At 32.4% G+C, this 20,975-nt stretch overlaps 1 protein-coding gene across 3 annotated transcripts in view; it reads right to left on the bottom strand.

The window, feature by feature from the left end:
* Nucleotides 1–1,797: 1,797 nt before the first annotated feature.
* LOC135140556 (voltage-dependent calcium channel subunit alpha-2/delta-3-like) overlaps nt 1,798–20,975 on the bottom strand; it is a 55,299-nt gene continuing 36,121 nt past the window's right edge. For 2 of the 3 annotated variants that reach the window (XM_064071154.1, XM_064071155.1), the window contains 2 exons: nt 15,527–16,057; nt 1,798–2,027 (listed from right to left, as the gene is read on the bottom strand). In XM_064071154.1, the coding sequence (XP_063927224.1) occupies nt 1,932–2,027; nt 15,527–16,057 (627 nt within the window). In that variant the 3' untranslated portion in view covers nt 1,798–1,931. The other variant, XM_064071156.1, reaches the window with a different exon arrangement.

Below are 20,975 nucleotides of genomic sequence, written 5' to 3'. Positions count from 1 at the left end.
AATCGCAAAACTGAAAAATTGAAGTATAGAAAAATTGAAACATCGAAAAATTAATAAAATGAAAAATTGAAAAATCGGGAATCCAAAATGAATTTTAAAAAATCGAAAAATTAAACAAACAAAAAACAGAAAAATCGACAAATCAAAAAATTGAAAAATTGAAAAATCGAGATATCAAAAAGTCAAAAAATGCAAAAATGGAAATATTGAAGAATCGAAATACGTATTGAAAAATTCCAAAATTGAAATATCGAAAAATTGATAAATCGATAAATCAAAACTTCAAAAAATTGAAAAATTGAAGAAAAAGTGAAGAATCGAAGACTTGAAAAATCCTAAAACTGAAATATCGAAAAACTGAAAAATTGAAGCATACAAAAATTGAAACATCGAAAAATTAAGAAAATGAAAAATTGAAAAATCGGGAATCCAAAAAGAATTTTAAAAAATCGAAAAATTATACAAACAAAAAACCGAAAAATCGACAAATCAAAAAATTGAAAAATCGAAAAATCGAGATATCAAAAAATCAAAAAATGCAGAAATGGAAAAAATGAAGAATCGAAATACGTATTGAAAAATTCCAAATCTAAAATATCGAAAAATTGATAAAACGATAAATCAAAACATCAAAAAATTGAAAAATTGAAGAAAAAGTGAAAAATCGAAGAGCTGAAAAATCCTAAAACTGAAATATCGAAAAATTAAGAAACTGGAAAATTGGGAAATCGAAAAATACGTAGGAAAATCGAAAAACTGAAAAATTGAAGTATAGAAAAATTTAAACATCGAAACATTAAGAAAATGAAAAATTGAAAAATCGAGAATTCAAAATCAGAATTTAAAAAAATCGAAAAATTAAACAAACAAAAAATCGACAAATCAAAAAATTGAAGAACCGAAATACGTCTAGAAAAATCCAAAAACTGAAGAATCTCGAGAATATCCTTGGGAACCTAAATTATTGGCAAAAGAATTTTTATTATCCAAAAAAAGTGAATGTCAAGAATGTTTGTGATTTTTAAAGATTACTAGCAACCTGAATGTGCTCTCTGCGCTCGCGTTCTAGTAACTTTCTTCGATATAATTTAATTCAGAAGCTGCGATGAAAATCCTTCTTAATAAACGCTTCGTTCATATTAAACGTTCAGTTTATATAAAAAATAATTCATCGGTGCAGTTGAGAAACTAAATTACTAATTATTGTGGATCAAACAAATTTTGGTTAGCGTCCCAATTCTAGACTCATAAATTAAACTTTAAACTTGAACACTGTCTCGAATTTTTGCATACCATATTGTTTTAACACAGCAATATTTTAATAATAAGTTGTTTTGCGCGTTTATCGTGCACTTTATCTCTTGACTATACATAATTTATATCATTTCTAGTAGCCGTCTTTTAATATTTTTTTTAATTTATGTTGTTTACACCGAATTGTTTATTAGGAAATCGTTGTTACCCATAGCAAAAAACATGTTTATTCTATTTTTTTATTGTTTCGTAATAGTTATTGTGACACTGTGATAAATTTCAAAAAGTCGAGGAGCCAAAAAGCGGAGCCTCCTTGTCCACTTTCGGCCGAAAACTTCCATTGTGTTGGCACACCTGCCGCACCCGCACGCCCTGGCCCCTGAACCCCGAAACCAGGAAGAGCCGAGTTCACCCACCCTGCTGGTATCCCCAATGCCACGGATCGATGGGGCCCGTTATTTATGGCCCCGGCAAATATTGGCCGATCCAATTATCGAGAATCCATTCGTCTCGGACTTTATCTCCGCACAAACACGAGGTGTCTATTAAAAAGTATTTATTGAGCATTACATAGAATATACAATGACAAAGAACAAATAATAGAAACCCGATATGGTGCTTGGGAACAATCAAAGTGTCGAGCATATCACAGACATCGTTAACGTAGACACTGCAGGCTAGATGGCGTACAGGGCCGTACTGAGGAGGGCCACGAGGAGGGCGCTCCAGGGCCGGCTGTGGGGGGCCAAGCCGCACAGCTTGATCTCGCTTTCCTGCAAACACAAAAATGTTGCATTTATTAGTAAATTTAGGCGAGTTTTATTTGCGGATTGGATTGGATTGGGAGAATCGTGGCTATTTTTGTATTTCGTTCATGGTTTCGCGTGTAATAAAAATGACAAAGGAGAGTGAAAAGTGATGACAGTTTATGGTTTCGTAATGTGCGCGAGGTCGAAGTTTCAAAGGGAAAATGACCTTTAGATTTGTTTGTATTGATTCAAGTTCGCGCAGTTGGTTTTTGTAAAAGTTTTAGAGTTGGTGGTGATAAGTCGTGGAAAATTAGGAGTGAAGGAAATGTTTGTAGTTGATTGGGGAATGACAAATATTCGGTGTTATTAATGGGTTTGGAACAATGACGTGGGTAACGCGGATTTGGATTTGGGTGGGGAATGAGTGGTGAGGTAGAGGACCAACAATACACAGTCTGCTTTATTGTGTTCCTTACGATTTTAATTCAAATATAGAACCTCGTTAATCCGTTTCTTTGATAACTACAACCGTTGAAAAATCGAAATTTTTAGAAATTTTCAAAAATTCGCATTTCGTACCGATTATTTCGAAAATGTTGCTCAGTGACCATCAAAATGCTCTATTTTTGGAATCAGCATGTCGAGATCTACGTCCTTGAATTTTTTCGCAATTTTTAGACAACTTTTTTAAAACGGTAAATTTTTCCAATGGTCCCCCCTTCTTCAAATTTCGGCCAATTTTTGACATTTTCGAAACTCAACTAAACACATTTTCCTGTAGATTCCGAGCTCTAGAACTCACTTCGGGCCTCGTTTCTTTGATAACTTCAACCGTTTTTCCGGAATCGACCGTTGAAAAATCGAAATTTTTAGAAATTTTCAAAAATTCTCATTTCGTACCGATTATTTCGAAAATTTTGCACAGTGACCATCAAAATGCTACATTTTTGGAATCAGCATGTCGAGATCTACGTCCCTGTATTTTTTGCAATTTTTAGACAACTTCTTTAAAAAAGGGAAATTTTTGCAATGGTCCCCCCTTCTTCAAATTTCGGCCAATTTTTGATATTTTCGAAACTTAACTAAACACATTTTCTTGTAGATTTCGAGCTCTAGAACTCTCTTCCGGCATCGTTTCTTTGGTAACTGCAACCGTTTTTCTAGAATAGACCGTTGAAATATCGAAATTTTTTAGAAATTTTCAAAAATTCGCATTTTGTACCGATTATTTCGAAAATTTTGCACAGTGACCATCAAAATGCTACATTTTTGGAATCAGCATGTCGAGATCTATGTCCATGAATTTTTTCGCAATTTTTAGACAACTTTTTTAAAAAGGGAAATTTTTCCAATGGTCCCCCCTTCTTCAAATTTCGGTCAATTTTTGACATTTTCGAAACTCAACTAAACAGATTTTCTTGTAGATTTCGAGCTCTAGAACTCACTTCCGGCATCGTTTCTTAGATAACTGCAACCGTTTTTCCAGAATCGACCGTTGAAATATCGAAATTTTTAGAAATCTTCAAAAATTCGCATTTCGTACCGATTATTTCGAAAATGTTGCTCAGTGACCATCAAAATGCTATATTTTTGGAATCAGCATGTCGAGATCTACGTCTCTGAATTTTTTCGCAATTTTTAGACAACTTTTTTAAAAAGGGAAATTTTTCCAATGGTCCCCCCTTCTTCAAATTTCGGCCAATTTTGACATTTTCGAAACTTAACTAAACACATTTTCTTGTAGATTTCGAGCTCAAGAACTCACTTCCGGCATCGTTTCTTTGATCAGTGCAACCGTTTTTCTAGAATGGACAGTTGAATTATTGAAATTTTTAGATATTTTCAAAAATTCGCATTTCGTACCGATTATTTCGAAAATGTTGCTCAGTGACCATGAAAATGCTACATTTTTGGAATCACCATGTCGAGATCCACGTTCCTGAATTTTTTCGCAATTTTTAGACCACTTTTTTAAAAAGGGAAATTTTTCCAATGGCCCTCCCTTCTTCAAATTTCGGCCAATTTTTGACATTTTCGAAACTTAACTAAACACATTTTCTTGTAGATTTCGAGCTCTAGAACTCACTTCGGGCCTCGTTTCTTTGATAACTTCAACCGTTTTTCCGGAATTGACCGTTGAAAAAGCGAAATTTTTAGAAATTTTCAAAAATTCGCATTTCGTAGCGATTATTTCGAAAATGTTGCTCAGTGACCATCAAAATGCTATATTTTTGGAATCAGCATGTCGAGATCTACGTCCCTGAATTTTTTCTCAATTTTTAGACAACTTTTTTAAAAACGAAATTTTTTCAATGGTCCCCCCTTCTTCAAATTTCGGCCAATTTTTGGCATTTTCGAAACTTAACGAAACACATTTTCCTGTAGATTTCGAGTTCTAGAACTCACTTTAGGCCTCGTTTCTTGGATAACCGTAACAGTTTTTCCGGAATCGACCGTTGAAAAATCGAAATTTTTAGAAACTTTCAAAAATTCGCATTTCGTTCCGATTATTTCGAAAATGTTGCACAGTGACCATCAAAATGCTATATTTTCGGAATCAGCATGTCGAGATCTACGTCCCTGAATTTTTTCGCAATTTTTAGACAACTTTTTTAAAAGGGAAATTTTTCCATTGGTCCCCTTTTCTTCAAATTTCGACCAATTTTTGACATTTTCGAAACTTAACTAAACACATTTTCCTGTAGATTTCGAGTTCTAGAACTCACTTTAGGCCTCGTTTCTTGGATAACCGTAACAGTTTTTCCGGAATCGACCGTTGAAAAATCGAAATTTTTAGAAACTTTCAAAAATTCGCATTTCGTTCCGATTATTTCGAAAATTTTGCTCAGTGACCATCAAAATGCTATATTTTTGGAATCAGCATGTCGAGATCTATGTCCATGAATTTTTTTGCAATTTTTAGACAACTTTTTTAAAAAGGAAAATTTTTCCAATGGTCCCCCCTTCTTCAAATTTCGGTCAGTTTTTGACATTTTCGAGACTCAACTAAACAGAGTTTCTTGTAGATTTCGAACTCTAGAACTCACTTCCGGCATCGTTTCTTAGATAACTGCAACCGTTTTTCCAGAATCGACCGTTGAAATATCGAAATTTTTAGAAATTTTCAAAAATTCGCAGTTCGTACCGATTCTTTCGAAAATGTTGCTCAGTGACCGTAAAAATGCTATATTTTTGGAATCAGCATGTCGAGATCCACGTCCCTGAATTTTTTCGCAACTTTTAGACAACTTTTTTAAAAGGGAAATTTTTCCAATGGTCCCCACTTCTTCAAATTTCGGTCAATTTTTGATATTTTCGAAACTTAACTAAACACATTTTCTTGTAGATTTCGAGCTCTAGAACTCAATTCGGGCCTCGTTTCTTTGATAACTGCAACCGTTTTTCCGGAATCGACCGTTGAATAATCGAAATTTTTAGAATTTTTCAATAATTCGCATTTCGTACCGATTATTTCGAAAATGTTGCGCAGTGACCATCAAAATGCTATATTTTTGGAATCAGCATGTCGAGATCTACGTCCCTGAATTTTTTCGCAATTTTTAGACAACTTTTTTAAAAGCGAAATTTTTCCATTGGTCCCCCCTTCTTCAAATTTCGACCAATTTTTGACATTTTCGAAACTTAACTAAACACATTTTCCTGTAGATTTCGAGTTCTAGAACTCACTTTAGGCCTCGTTTCTTGGATAACTGTAACAGTTTTTCCGGAATCGACCGTTGAAAAATCGAAATTTTTAGAAATCTTCAAAAATTCGCATTTCGTACCGATTATTTCGAAAATGTTGCTCAGTGACCATCAAAATGCTCTATTTTTGGAATCAGCATGTCGAGATCTACGTCCCTGAATTTTTTCGCAATTTTTAGACAACTTTTTTAAAAAGGGAAATTTTTCCAATGATCCCCCCTTCTTCAAATTTCGGCCAATTTTTGACATTTTCGAAACTTAACTAAATACATTTTCTTGTAGATTTCGAGTTCTAGAACTCACTTTAGGCCTCCTTTCTTGGATAACTGTAACAGTTTTTCCGGAATCGACCGTTGAAAAATCGAAATTTTTAGAAACTTTCAAAAATTCGCATTTCGTACCGATTATTTCGAAAATGTTGCACAGTGACCATCAAAATGCTATATTTTCGGAATCAGCATGTCGAGATCTACGTCCCTGAATTTTTTCGCAATTTTTAGACAACTTTTTTAAAAAGGGAAATTTTTCCAATGGTCCCCCTTTCTTCAAATTTCGGCCAATTTTGACATTTTCGAAACTTAACTAAACACATTTTCCTGTAGATTTCGAGTTCTAGAACTCACTTTAGGCCTCCTTTCTTGGATAACTGTAACAGTTTTTCCAGAATCGACCGTTGAAAAATCGAAATTTTTAGAAACTTTCAAAAATTCGCATTTCGTACCGATTATTTCGAAAATGTTGCTCAGTGACCATCAAAATGCTATATTTTCGGAATCAGCATGTCGAGATCTACGTCCCTGAATTTTTTCGCAATTTTTAGACGACTTTTTTAAAAAGGGAAATTTTTCCAATGGTCCCCCCTTCTTCAAATTTCGGCCAATTTTTGACATTTTCGAAACTTAACTAAACACATTTTCTTGTAGATTTCGAGCTCTAGAACTTACTTCCGGCATCGTTTCTTTGATAACTGTAACCGTTCTTCCGGAATCGACCGTTGAAATATCGAAATTTTTAGAAATTTTCAAAAATTCGCATTTCGAAACGATTATTTCGAAAATTTTGCACAGTGACCATCAAAATGCTATATTTTTGGAATCAGCATGTCGAGATCTACGTCCCTGAATTTTTTCGCAATTTTTAAACAACTTTTTTAAAAAGGGAAATTTTTCCAATGGTCCCCCCTTCTTCAAATTTCGGCCAATTTTTGACATTTTCGAAACTTAACTAAACACATTTTCTTGTAGATTTCGAGCTCTAGAACTTACTTCCGGCATCGTTTCTTTGATAACTGTAACCGTTTTTCCGGAATCGACCGTTGAAATATCGAAATTTTTAGAAATTTTCAAAAATTCGCATTTCGTAACGATTATTTCGAAAATGTTGCTCAGTGACCATCAAAATGCTATATTTTTGGAATCAGCATGGCGAGATCTACGTCCCTGAATTTTTTCGCAATTTTAAGACAACTTTTTTAAAAAGGGAAATTTTTCCCATGGTCCCCTCTTCTTCAAATTTCGGCCAATTTTTGACATTTTCGAAACTTAACTAAACACATTTTCTTGTAGATTTCGAGCTCTAGAACTTACTTCCGGCATCGTTTCTTTGATAACTGTAACCGTTTTTCCGGAATCGACCGTTGAAATATCGAAATTTTTAGAAATTTTCAAAAATTCACATTTCGTACCGATTATTTCGAAAATTTTGCACAGTGACCATCAAAATGCTATATTTTTGGAATCAGCATGTCGAGATCTACGTCCCTGAATTTTTTCGCAATTTTTAGACAACTTTTTTAAAAAGGGAAAATTTTCCAATGGTCCCCCCTTCTTCAAATTTCGGTCAGTTTTTGACATTTTTCGAAACTCAACTAAACAGAGTTTCTTGTAGATTTCGAGCTCTAGAACTCACTTCCGGCATCGTTTCTTAGATAAGTGCAACCGTTTTTCCAGAATCGACCGTTGAAATATCGAAATTTTTAGAAATTTTCAAAAATTCGCATTTCGTACCGATTATTTCGAAAATTTTGCACAGTGACCATCAAAATGCTATATTTTTGGAATCAGCATGTCGAGATCTACGTCCCTGAATTTTTTTACAACTTTTAGACAACTTTTTTAAAAAGGGAAATTTTTCCAATGGTCCCCTCTTCTTCGAATTTCGGCCAATTTTTGACATTTTCGAAACTTAACTAAACACATTTTCTTGTAGATTTCGAGCTCTAGAACTTACTTCCGGCATCGTTTCTTTGATAACTGTAACCGTTTTTCCGGAATCGACCGTTGAAATATTGAAATTTTTAGAAATTTTCAAAAATTCGCATTTCATACCGATTATTTCGAAAATTTTGCACAGTGACCATCAAAATGCTATATTTTTGGAATCAGCATGTCGAGATCTACGTCCCTGAATTTTTTCGCAATTTTTAGACAACTTTTTTAAAAGCGAAATTTTTCCAATGGTCCCCCCTTCTTCAAATTTCGGCCAATTTTTGGCATTTTCGAAACTCAACTAAACACATTTTCTTGTAGATTCCGAGCTCTAGAACTCACTTCGGGCCTCGTTTCTTTGATAACTTCAACCGTTTTTCCGGAATCGACCGTTGAAAAATCGAAATTTTTAGAAATTTTCAAAAATTCTCATTTCGTACCGATTATTTCGAAAATGTTGCTCAGTGACCATCAAAATGCTATATTTTTGGAATTAGCATGTCGAGATCTACGTTCCTGATTTTTTTCGCAATTTTTAGACAACTTTTTTAAAAAGGAAAATTTTTCCAATGGTCCGCCCTTCTTCAAATTTCGGCCAATTTTTGACATTTTCGAAACTTAACTAAACATATTTTCTTATAGATTTCGAGCTCTAGAACTCACTTCCGGCATCGTTTCTTTGATCAGTGCAACCGTTTTTCCAGAATCAAACGTTGAAATATCGAAATTTATAGAAATTTTCAAAAATTCGTTTTCTCGCCGATTCCTTCGAAAATGTTGCACCGTGACCATCAACACGCTATATTTTTGGAATCAGCATGTCGAGATCTACGTCCCTGGATTTTTCCGCAATTTTTAGTCAACTTTTTTAAAAAGGGAAATTTTTCCAATGGTCCTCCCTTCTTCAAATTTTGGCCAATTTTTGACATTTTCGAAACTCAACTAAACACATTTTCTTGTAGATTTCGAGCTCTAGAACTCACTTCCGGCATCGTTTCTGTGATAACTGCGACCGTTTTTCCAGAATCGACCGTTGAAATATCGAAGTTTTTAGAAATCTTCAAAAATTCGCATTTCGTACCGATTATTTCGAAAATGTTGCTCAGTGACCATCAAAATGATATATATTTTTGAAATAGCATGTCGAGATCTACGTCGCTGAATTTTTTCGCAATTTTTAGACAACTTTTTTAAAAACGGAAATTTATCCAATGGTCCCCCCTTCTTCAAATTTTGGTCAATTTTTGACATTTTCGAAACTTAACCAAATACATTTTCTTGTAGATTTAGAGCTCTAGAACTCATTTCAGGCCTCGTTTCTTTGATAACTGTAACCGTTTTTCCGGAATCGACCGTCGAAATATTGAAATTTTTAGAAATTTTCAAAAATTCGCATTTTATAGAGATTCTTTCGAAACTGTTGCTCCGTGACTAACAACACGCTATATTTTTGGAATCAGCATGCCGAGATCTAGGTCGCTGAATTTTTTTCCAATTTTTAGACAACTTTGTTAAAACTCAAATTTTTCCAATGGTCCCACCTTCTTCAAATTACGGCCAATTTTTGACATTTTCGAAACTCAACTAAACACATTTTCTTGTAGATTTCGAGCTCTAGAACTCACTTCCGGCATCGTTTCTTTGATAAGTGCAACCGTTTTTCCGGAATCGACCATTGAAATATCGAAATTTTTAGAAACTTTCAAAAATTCGTATTTCCTATCGATTCCTTCAAAAATGTTGCTCCGTGACCATCAACACACTATATTTTTGGAATCAGGATGTCGAGATCAACGTCCCTGGATTTTTTTGCAATTTTTTGACAACTTTTTTAAAACTGAAATTTCTTCAAATTTCGGCCAATTTTTGACATTTTCGAAACTCAACTAAACACATTTTCTTGTAGATTTCGAGCTCTAGAACTCACTTGCGGCATCATTTCTTTGATAACTGTAACCGCTTTTCCGGAATCGACCGTTGAAAAATCGAAATTATTAGAAATTTTCAAAAATTCGCATTTCGTACCGATTATTTCGAAAATGTTGCTCAGTGACCATCAAAATGCTATGTTTTCGGAATCAGCATGTCGAGATCTACGTCCCTGAATTTTTTCGCAATTTTTAGACAACTTTTTTAAAAAGTGTAGTTTTTCCAATGATCCCCCCTTCTTCAAATTTCGGCCAATTTTTGACATTTTCGAAACTTAACTAAATACATTTTCTTGTAGATTTCGAGTTCTAGAACTCACTTTAGGCCTCCTTTCTTGGATAACTGTAACAGTTTTTCCGGAATCGACCGTTGAAAAATCGAAATTTTTAGAAACTTTCAAAAATTCGCATTTCGTACCGATTATTTCGAAAATGTTGCACAGTGACCATCAAAATGCTATATTTTCGGAATCAGCATGTCGAGATCTACGTCCCTGAATTTTTTCGCAATTTTTAGACAACTTTTTTAAAAAGGGAAATTTTTCCAATGGTCCCCCTTTCTTCAAATTTCGGCCAATTTTGACATTTTCGAAACTTAACTAAACACATTTTCCTGTAGATTTCGAGTTCTAGAACTCACTTTAGGCCTCCTTTCTTGGATAACTGTAACAGTTTTTCCAGAATCGACCGTTGAAAAATCGAAATTTTTAGAAACTTTCAAAAATTCGCATTTCGTACCGATTATTTCGAAAATGTTGCTCAGTGACCATCAAAATGCTATATTTTCGGAATCAGCATGTCGAGATCTACGTCCCTGAATTTTTTCGCAATTTTTAGACGACTTTTTTAAAAAGGGAAATTTTTCCAATGGTCCCCCCTTCTTCAAATTTCGGCCAATTTTTGACATTTTCGAAACTTAACTAAACACATTTTCTTGTAGATTTCGAGCTCTAGAACTTACTTCCGGCATCGTTTCTTTGATAACTGTAACCGTTCTTCCGGAATCGACCGTTGAAATATCGAAATTTTTAGAAATTTTCAAAAATTCGCATTTCGAAACGATTATTTCGAAAATTTTGCACAGTGACCATCAAAATGCTATATTTTTGGAATCAGCATGTCGAGATCTACGTCCCTGAATTTTTTCGCAATTTTTAAACAACTTTTTTAAAAAGGGAAATTTTTCCAATGGTCCCCCCTTCTTCAAATTTCGGCCAATTTTTGACATTTTCGAAACTTAACTAAACACATTTTCTTGTAGATTTCGAGCTCTAGAACTTACTTCCGGCATCGTTTCTTTGATAACTGTAACCGTTTTTCCGGAATCGACCGTTGAAATATCGAAATTTTTAGAAATTTTCAAAAATTCGCATTTCGTAACGATTATTTCGAAAATGTTGCTCAGTGACCATCAAAATGCTATATTTTTGGAATCAGCATGGCGAGATCTACGTCCCTGAATTTTTTCGCAATTTTAAGACAACTTTTTTAAAAAGGGAAATTTTTCCCATGGTCCCCTCTTCTTCAAATTTCGGCCAATTTTTGACATTTTCGAAACTTAACTAAACACATTTTCTTGTAGATTTCGAGCTCTAGAACTTACTTCCGGCATCGTTTCTTTGATAACTGTAACCGTTTTTCCGGAATCGACCGTTGAAATATCGAAATTTTTAGAAATTTTCAAAAATTCACATTTCGTACCGATTATTTCGAAAATTTTGCACAGTGACCATCAAAATGCTATATTTTTGGAATCAGCATGTCGAGATCTACGTCCCTGAATTTTTTCGCAATTTTTAGACAACTTTTTTAAAAAGGGAAAATTTTCCAATGGTCCCCCCTTCTTCAAATTTCGGTCAGTTTTTGACATTTTTCGAAACTCAACTAAACAGAGTTTCTTGTAGATTTCGAGCTCTAGAACTCACTTCCGGCATCGTTTCTTAGATAAGTGCAACCGTTTTTCCAGAATCGACCGTTGAAATATCGAAATTTTTAGAAATTTTCAAAAATTCGCATTTCGTACCGATTATTTCGAAAATTTTGCACAGTGACCATCAAAATGCTATATTTTTGGAATCAGCATGTCGAGATCTACGTCCCTGAATTTTTTTACAACTTTTAGACAACTTTTTTAAAAAGGGAAATTTTTCCAATGGTCCCCTCTTCTTCGAATTTCGGCCAATTTTTGACATTTTCGAAACTTAACTAAACACATTTTCTTGTAGATTTCGAGCTCTAGAACTTACTTCCGGCATCGTTTCTTTGATAACTGTAACCGTTTTTCCGGAATCGACCGTTGAAATATTGAAATTTTTAGAAATTTTCAAAAATTCGCATTTCATACCGATTATTTCGAAAATTTTGCACAGTGACCATCAAAATGCTATATTTTTGGAATCAGCATGTCGAGATCTACGTCCCTGAATTTTTTCGCAATTTTTAGACAACTTTTTTAAAAGCGAAATTTTTCCAATGGTCCCCCCTTCTTCAAATTTCGGCCAATTTTTGGCATTTTCGAAACTCAACTAAACACATTTTCTTGTAGATTCCGAGCTCTAGAACTCACTTCGGGCCTCGTTTCTTTGATAACTTCAACCGTTTTTCCGGAATCGACCGTTGAAAAATCGAAATTTTTAGAAATTTTCAAAAATTCTCATTTCGTACCGATTATTTCGAAAATGTTGCTCAGTGACCATCAAAATGCTATATTTTTGGAATTAGCATGTCGAGATCTACGTTCCTGATTTTTTTCGCAATTTTTAGACAACTTTTTTAAAAAGGAAAATTTTTCCAATGGTCCGCCCTTCTTCAAATTTCGGCCAATTTTTGACATTTTCGAAACTTAACTAAACATATTTTCTTATAGATTTCGAGCTCTAGAACTCACTTCCGGCATCGTTTCTTTGATCAGTGCAACCGTTTTTCCAGAATCAAACGTTGAAATATCGAAATTTATAGAAATTTTCAAAAATTCGTTTTCTCGCCGATTCCTTCGAAAATGTTGCACCGTGACCATCAACACGCTATATTTTTGGAATCAGCATGTCGAGATCTACGTCCCTGGATTTTTCCGCAATTTTTAGTCAACTTTTTTAAAAAGGGAAATTTTTCCAATGGTCCTCCCTTCTTCAAATTTTGGCCAATTTTTGACATTTTCGAAACTCAACTAAACACATTTTCTTGTAGATTTCGAGCTCTAGAACTCACTTCCGGCATCGTTTCTGTGATAACTGCGACCGTTTTTCCAGAATCGACCGTTGAAATATCGAAGTTTTTAGAAATCTTCAAAAATTCGCATTTCGTACCGATTATTTCGAAAATGTTGCTCAGTGACCATCAAAATGATATATATTTTTGAAATAGCATGTCGAGATCTACGTCGCTGAATTTTTTCGCAATTTTTAGACAACTTTTTTAAAAACGGAAATTTATCCAATGGTCCCCCCTTCTTCAAATTTTGGTCAATTTTTGACATTTTCGAAACTTAACCAAATACATTTTCTTGTAGATTTAGAGCTCTAGAACTCATTTCAGGCCTCGTTTCTTTGATAACTGTAACCGTTTTTCCGGAATCGACCGTCGAAATATTGAAATTTTTAGAAATTTTCAAAAATTCGCATTTTATAGAGATTCTTTCGAAACTGTTGCTCCGTGACTAACAACACGCTATATTTTTGGAATCAGCATGCCGAGATCTAGGTCGCTGAATTTTTTTCCAATTTTTAGACAACTTTGTTAAAACTCAAATTTTTCCAATGGTCCCACCTTCTTCAAATTACGGCCAATTTTTGACATTTTCGAAACTCAACTAAACACATTTTCTTGTAGATTTCGAGCTCTAGAACTCACTTCCGGCATCGTTTCTTTGATAAGTGCAACCGTTTTTCCGGAATCGACCATTGAAATATCGAAATTTTTAGAAACTTTCAAAAATTCGTATTTCCTATCGATTCCTTCAAAAATGTTGCTCCGTGACCATCAACACACTATATTTTTGGAATCAGGATGTCGAGATCAACGTCCCTGGATTTTTTTGCAATTTTTTGACAACTTTTTTAAAACTGAAATTTCTTCAAATTTCGGCCAATTTTTGACATTTTCGAAACTCAACTAAACACATTTTCTTGTAGATTTCGAGCTCTAGAACTCACTTGCGGCATCATTTCTTTGATAACTGTAACCGCTTTTCCGGAATCGACCGTTGAAAAATCGAAATTATTAGAAATTTTCAAAAATTCGCATTTCGTACCGATTATTTCGAAAATGTTGCTCAGTGACCATCAAAATGCTATGTTTTCGGAATCAGCATGTCGAGATCTACGTCCCTGAATTTTTTCGCAATTTTTAGACAACTTTTTTAAAAAGTGTAGTTTTTCCAATGGTCCCCATTTCTTCAAATTTCGGTCAATTTTTGACATTTTCGAAACTTAGCCAAATACATTTTCTTGTAGATTTAGAGCTCTAGAACTCAGTTCGGGCCTCGTTTCTTTGATAACTGCAACCGTTTTTCCGGAATCGAACGTTGAAAAATCGAAATTTTCAGAAATTTTCAAAAATTCGCATTTCGTACCCATTATTTCGAAAATGTTGCTCGGTGACCATCAATATGCTCTATTTTTTGAATCAGCATGTCGAGATCCACATCTCTGAATTTTTTAGCAATTTTTAGACAACTTTTTTAAAAAGGGAAATTTTTCCAATGGTCCTCCCTTCTTCAAATTTCGGCCGATTTTTGACATTTTTGTAACTTAACTAAACACATTTTCTTGTAAATTTCGAGCTCTAGAACTCACTTCCGGCATCGTTTCTTCGATAACTATAACCGTTTTTCCGGAATCGACCATTGAAAAATCGAAATTTTTAGAAATTTTCAAAAATTCGCATTTCGTACCGATTATTTCGAAAATGTTGCTCAGTGACCATCAAAATGCTATATTTTTGGAATCAGCATGTCGAGATCTACGTTCCTGAATTTTTTCGCAATTTTTAGACAACTGTTTTAAAAGCGAAATTTTTCCAGTGGTCCCCCCTTCTTCAAATTTCGGCCAATTTTTGACATTTTCGAAACTTAACTAAACACGTTTTCTTGTAGATTTCGAGCTCTAGAACCCACTTGCGGCATCGTTTCTTTGGTCAATGCAACCGTTTTTCCAGAATCGACCGTTGAAAAATCGAAATTATTAGAAATTTTCAAAAATTCGCATTTCGTACCGATTATTGCGAAAATGTTGCTCAGTGACCATCGAAATGCTCTATTTTTGGAATCAGCATGTCGAGATCTACGTCCCTGAATTTTTTCGCAATTTTTAGACAATTTTTTTAAAAAGGGAAATTTTTTCAAATTTCGGCGAATTTTTGACATTTTCGAAACTTAATGAACCTGAAGAAGACGCTATAGTATAGTTAATCTCCCACAAATCACAAATCTTAAATTGTTCTGCCTAAATTTCTACAAAGTTTACGATTTTCAAAAATTTCCCAAAAATTCGTCAAAAACGACATAATCAACGGAGAAGATCTACAACCACAAAGCAAATATTCTTCCAATTAACCGAAATTTTCGTAAAGAAATTTCGTCAAAAAAACTAGGAATTACGACTTTACAATTGTCAAAATTTTTCCAAAAAATCGTCAAAATGCGTCAATGTATTTTTTGATTTCGAGTTAATTAACTTTTACTCACATTCGCGTTCCTGTTGATGCAGCTCATGTAATGCCGCCTCGTGTAGTTGTTGTACAACTCCCTATAACACGCGAACGACATGTTATAGTCCACCTGGACCGGATCCGGCATCTTCGCCACCGTGGGGCCCTTCTCCCAGCACACGCTGTTCAACACCAGCAGAATCATGTTACTGCTAAACACCTTCTGCACGATAAACGGCCTGGTGCAGTCGTCCGTCATCACCTTGTTGTACCCGCTGTTCGAGATGTTCCGGTCCGAGTAGTGCACCAGCCTATAGTACCACATCTCGAAGTCGCAGCACTCCGGCTTCGTCTTCTTGATAATCACCCGCTGGTCGAACTCCTTCTCGCTGAACCTGGACGGCTGCTCCGTGGCCTCGGCCTCCGAGTCCTGCTCGTCGAGGTTGTGCATCTCGTGCTCCTCGTCGGGGTACGCCATGGAGTCGGGGTCGCTGCCGGAGACCGTCCTCAGGAGGTAGAAGAGCGTGGCCGACGCCCAGCGCACCAGGTCGGACAGATGGTGGAGGGGCTAAACAGAAAGAGCCGTTGGAGGGGGCTGTAGCGTTAGAGGCGCCCGACGAGGACCGCGAGCGGGAGGAGGAGGGGGAGGGAAAGGCGGGGGGCGGCGCAGGTGAGTATCTCGGATTCCTGAAAGCAGGGGGTGAGAACTGGTCGAGGGTGTTTGTGGGAGTATAATACGTTGATTTTGACTTCGTTGAAGCACGAGGGGTAGGGTTTCCTCTGGAAGGGGGCCGCCGAGACCTTGCACTCCCACCTGGTGTCGTACTTTATCTTAACGAAATCGGCCAGGGTGAGGGTCTCGTTGCCGGTGTCGAGGGTGCGGTTGTAAGCTAAGAGGAGCAAGTTGCTGCTTTCCACCAAAGATACAGCAATGTCCCTGAATAGAAATGGTGTGAGCCCTCCGTGAGTAGGGGTGGTACTGGCAGGCAGTCGGGATTGGAGACCCACTATATATTTTAGGTTTTTGTGTTTTATGTTTTCAGATTTTCATTTTTCTTCAATTTTACAATTTTTTTTTCAATTTTCCTACTTTTTAGTACCAATTTTTGAATTTGCAATTTTTCGATATTTTATTTTTTCGCAATTCAGTTTTTCGTTATTTCAGTCTTTTGATGTTCCAATTTTTAGACATTTTAATTTTTGGATTTTTTAATTTTCCGTCTTTTCAGTTCTCTATTTCTAATTTTTCGAATTTTCAATTTTTTGATTATTTAATTTTTAGTTTTTTCTATTTACCGTTTCTCCAATTTTTTACAGTAATTTGCAATTTTTAAATTATAGGAAGTTTCGATTTTTCAATTTTCATTTTTTGACTTTTCAGTCTCACCATCTTAAATTTTTCAATTTCTCAAGTTTTCGTGTCTACATTTTTTTTGTTTTTAACTTTTCGTTATGTCAATTTTTTGACATCTTCATTTTGGATTTTTCAATTTTTAGACATTTTAAATTTTTTGATTATTTAATTGTTGTTTTTTTCAATTTTTCATTTCTTCCATTGTTTTCAATTGCAATTTTTCAATTCTAGAAAGTCCCGGTTTTTCAATTTTTATTTTTCGATTTGTCCAGTTTTAATTTTCAGTTTCTGGATTTACAATTTTTCGATTTTTCAATTTTTTGTTTTCTCGCTCTTCGATTTTTCAATTTCTGCAATTTTGCGTTGTAGTTTTTTCTGATTTTACAATTCTTCGATTTACAATTTTTTGAGTTTCCAAATTTAAAATTTTAATTTTAATTATTTTTTAGCGTTCGAATTTTACGATTATTGAGTTTTTCGTTTCTCCATTCCTAACTTTCATTTCTAAATTTTTTGATCAGCAAGTTTTCCATTTTTCAATTTTTCGTTTTTTCGTTTGTTGATTTTCCGATTTGCAGTTTTTCGAGTTTTCAAATTAAAAACTTTTCATTTTTCTATTTTTTAGCGTTCGAATTTTACAATTACATAATTTTTCGTTTTTCGATTTTTTCAATTCTTTGATTTTACCCTTTCGATTTCATCATTTTTCGAACTACAATTTTTCGAGTTTTCCATTTCTCTTATTTTTTAATTTTTAAATTTACGATTTTTCATGTTTTAGTTTTTGATTTTTCAAGTTCTCGTTTTTTCAACTTTTCGATTTTTCAATTTTTGTTTCTTTCATTTCTCGACTTAACAACTTTTTAATTTTTTAACTTTATCGTTCCTCAATTTTTCGAGTTACAATGTTTCAGTTTTTCAATTTATAGATATTTTAATTTACTTTTTGAATTGTACAATTATCGATTTTCGTTTTTTCGAATTTATAATTTTTCGTTTCTTTCATTTTTCGATTTTGCCATTTAAGACTTGCAATTTTCCGCGTTTTTAAATTTTTGAGTTTTTGATTTTTCAATCTTAGGAACTTTCAATTATTTTTTTTCAATTTTTCAATTTTTTATAAATTATTTTGGCTTTTCAAGTTTCTCTATTTTTAATTTTTAGGTTTTTCAATTTTTCTTCAATTTTTCAATTTTATAATAAATAAATTTTTCAATTTTTAGAGATTTCAATTTTTCGTGTTTTAAATTTTTCAGCTTCCCAAAACTTCAATTTTTCGGTTTTTTAATTTTTCGATTTATCGGTTTCTAAATTTTAAAATTATTGAGTTTTTTTTGGTTTTTAGCTTCTGAATTTTACAATTTTTCGATTTTCCGTTTTCTGTATTTCAATTTAATGTTTATCTATTTCTTCAATTTCTCGTTTCTTCAATTGTTGATTTTTCAGTTTTTCAAGGTTTCCCGATATTTAATTTTTTGATTTTTTAATTTTCTGTTTGTTCAATTTTTCGATTTTCAGTTTTTTGACTTCTCAAATTTTAAAATTCAATCCAATTTTTTGTTTCTTCGATTTTTAAATTTGCAATTTTTCGATCCTAAAATTTTTCAATTTTTCCATGTCTTTTAATTTATCGATTTTTCAGTTTTTTTTATTTTCAAATCTCAATTTTTCGAGTTTTTTGAATTGCACTTTTGATTTTTAGATTTTTGGTTTTTCCAATTTTTCGATTGGTCGGTTCACAGTTTCTTATTTTCCGATTTTTAATTTTACAGTTTTTTAATTTTTCAATTTTTTTGTTTTCAATTGTTGGATTTTTCGTTTCTTCAATTCAATAATTCGCAATTTTTCGCAATATTACATTTCAAATTTTTAAATCTTTGATTATTTAATTTTTAAATTTGCAATTTTTCAAAGTTTTCATTTTTCTTTGTCTTTCAATTTATCGATTTTTCAATTTTTCAATTTGCAATTTTTGATTTTTAGGTTTTTTTTTATTGTTCAGTTCTCGGATTTTTTATTTTTCGATTTCTAAGTTTTCAGTTTTTTAAATTTTTTGATTTTTTATTTTTCATTCAATTTTTTGATTTGCAATTTATAAATTTGCAATTTTTGGAGGTTTTACATTTTTAAATTAAATTTAAGACTTTCCAATTTTTGAATTTTCAATTTTTTGATCCTACAATTTTTGAATTTTGATTTATCGATTTTGTAGTTTTTCATTCAATCAATTCTTCGATTGTTTATTTTTTGACTTTTGTATTTTTCGATTTCCAATTGTTTTTTTTTATTTTTCCCGTTTTAATTTTTCGATTTTTTTTTCTTCTATTTTTGGATTTCCAATTTTCTGTTTTTCTAATTTTAGATTTTTCAGTTTATCAACTTTTTTCAATTTTTAATTTTTCAATTTTTCTTTTTCTTTTAATTCATGGATTTTTTAATTTTTCGTATTTTTAAATTTTATTTTTTCGATTTTTCTACTTTTCTGTTTATCAATTCTTCGATTGTTCATTTTTCCGATTTTTCAGTTCTCCTTTTTAATTTTGTGATTTCTAAATTTTTGTTTTGTTTTTATTTTTCGCTTTTTAGTTTTTCAATTTTTCTCTCTTAAATTTTTGTATTGACAATTTTCCGTTTTTCAATTTTTTTCGATACTTAATTTTTCAATTTTTCTTTCCCTTTCAATTTATCGAGTTTTAAATTTTTCGTATTTTCAAATTTTGTTTTTTCGATTTTTCGTTTTATCAATTTTTGGATTGTTCATTTTTTCGACTTTTCAGTTCCCATTATTAATTTTTTAATTTTTCGTTTCTTCAATTTTTTGATTTGGCAATTTTTTAATTTGCAATTTTTCGAGATTTTACGTTTTATATTTTTAAATTTTTGGATTTTCAACTTTTGAATTTTTCAATTATCCAACTTTTTGTTTTTTCGATTTTTAAATTTGCAATTTTTTGACTACAATTTTTCAATTTTTCTTTCAATTTATCGATTTTTTAATTTTTCGTATTTTCAAATTTTGCAGTTTTTCGTTGTATCAGTTTTTTTTATTATTCAATTTTTCGACTTTTCAGTTCCCCCTTTTTTATTTTTCGGTTTCTGATTTTTTGCTTTTTTTAATTTTTCGCTTTTTATTTTTCCAATTTTTCTTTTCTTCAATTTTTGGAATTGCAAATTTTCGTTTTTTAAATTATTCCATTATTGTTCAGTTGCTGAAATTTTATTTTTCCATTTCTAATTTTTCAGTTTTTTAATTTCTGGATTTTTTATTTTTCAATTATTCGATTTTTCGATCCTTCAATTTTTCGAGATTTTACACATTCTAAATTTTTGGTTTTCCAACTTTTGAATTTTTCCATTATCTAATTTTTTGTTTCTTCGATTTTTAAATTAGCAATTTTTCGATCGTACAATTTTTCAATTTTTCTTTCTCTTTCAATTTATCGATTTTTCACATTTTGTTTTTTCAATTCTTCGATCTTCGATTGTTCAGTTCCCGGATTTTAATTTTTTGATTTCTAATTTTTTAGTTTTTTTATCTTTCCACTTTTTAAATTTCAATTATTGTATATTTTGTTTATTTAGTTTTTTAATTTGACAATTTATCAGTTTAAAATTTTTCGATATTTTACGTTTCAATTTTAAAAATATTTGAATTTTTCAGTTATCCAATTTTTTGTTTGTTCGATTTTTAAATTTAGAATTTTTCGATCCTACGATTTTGCAGTTCTTCGTGTCATCAATTCTTCGATTGTTCAATTTTTTTGACTTTTCAGTTCCCCGTGTTTTTTTTTATTTCAAATTTTTTGTTATTTTTTAATTTTTGATTTTTAATTTTTCAATTTTTCGTTTCTTCAATTTTTTGATTTGGCAATTTTTCGATTTTATATTTTCTTTTCCAATTTGTCAATTTGCAATTTTTTGATTTTTAGATTTTTTGTTTTTTCAATGTTTCAATTCTTCAGTTCCGGTTTTTTTTTTTGGGTTTCTAATTTTTCAGTTTTTTTGATTTTTTTGACTTTTTACTTGTCAATTATTCGATTTTTCGTTCCTTCAATTTTTTGCTTTGGCAGTTTATCCATTTGAAAATTTGCAACATTTTACATTTGAAATTTTTGAATTTTGAATTTTTCAA

Source organism: Zophobas morio, unplaced genomic scaffold, assembly GCF_036711695.1.
Source record: "Zophobas morio isolate AGI-343-1 ecotype UQ-CSIRO unplaced genomic scaffold, CSIRO_AGI_Zmor_V1 ptg000040l, whole genome shotgun sequence".
Classification (NCBI taxonomy): Eukaryota; Metazoa; Arthropoda; class Insecta; order Coleoptera; family Tenebrionidae; genus Zophobas; species Zophobas morio.
This window is presented reverse-complemented; position numbering and strand designations above follow the sequence as displayed.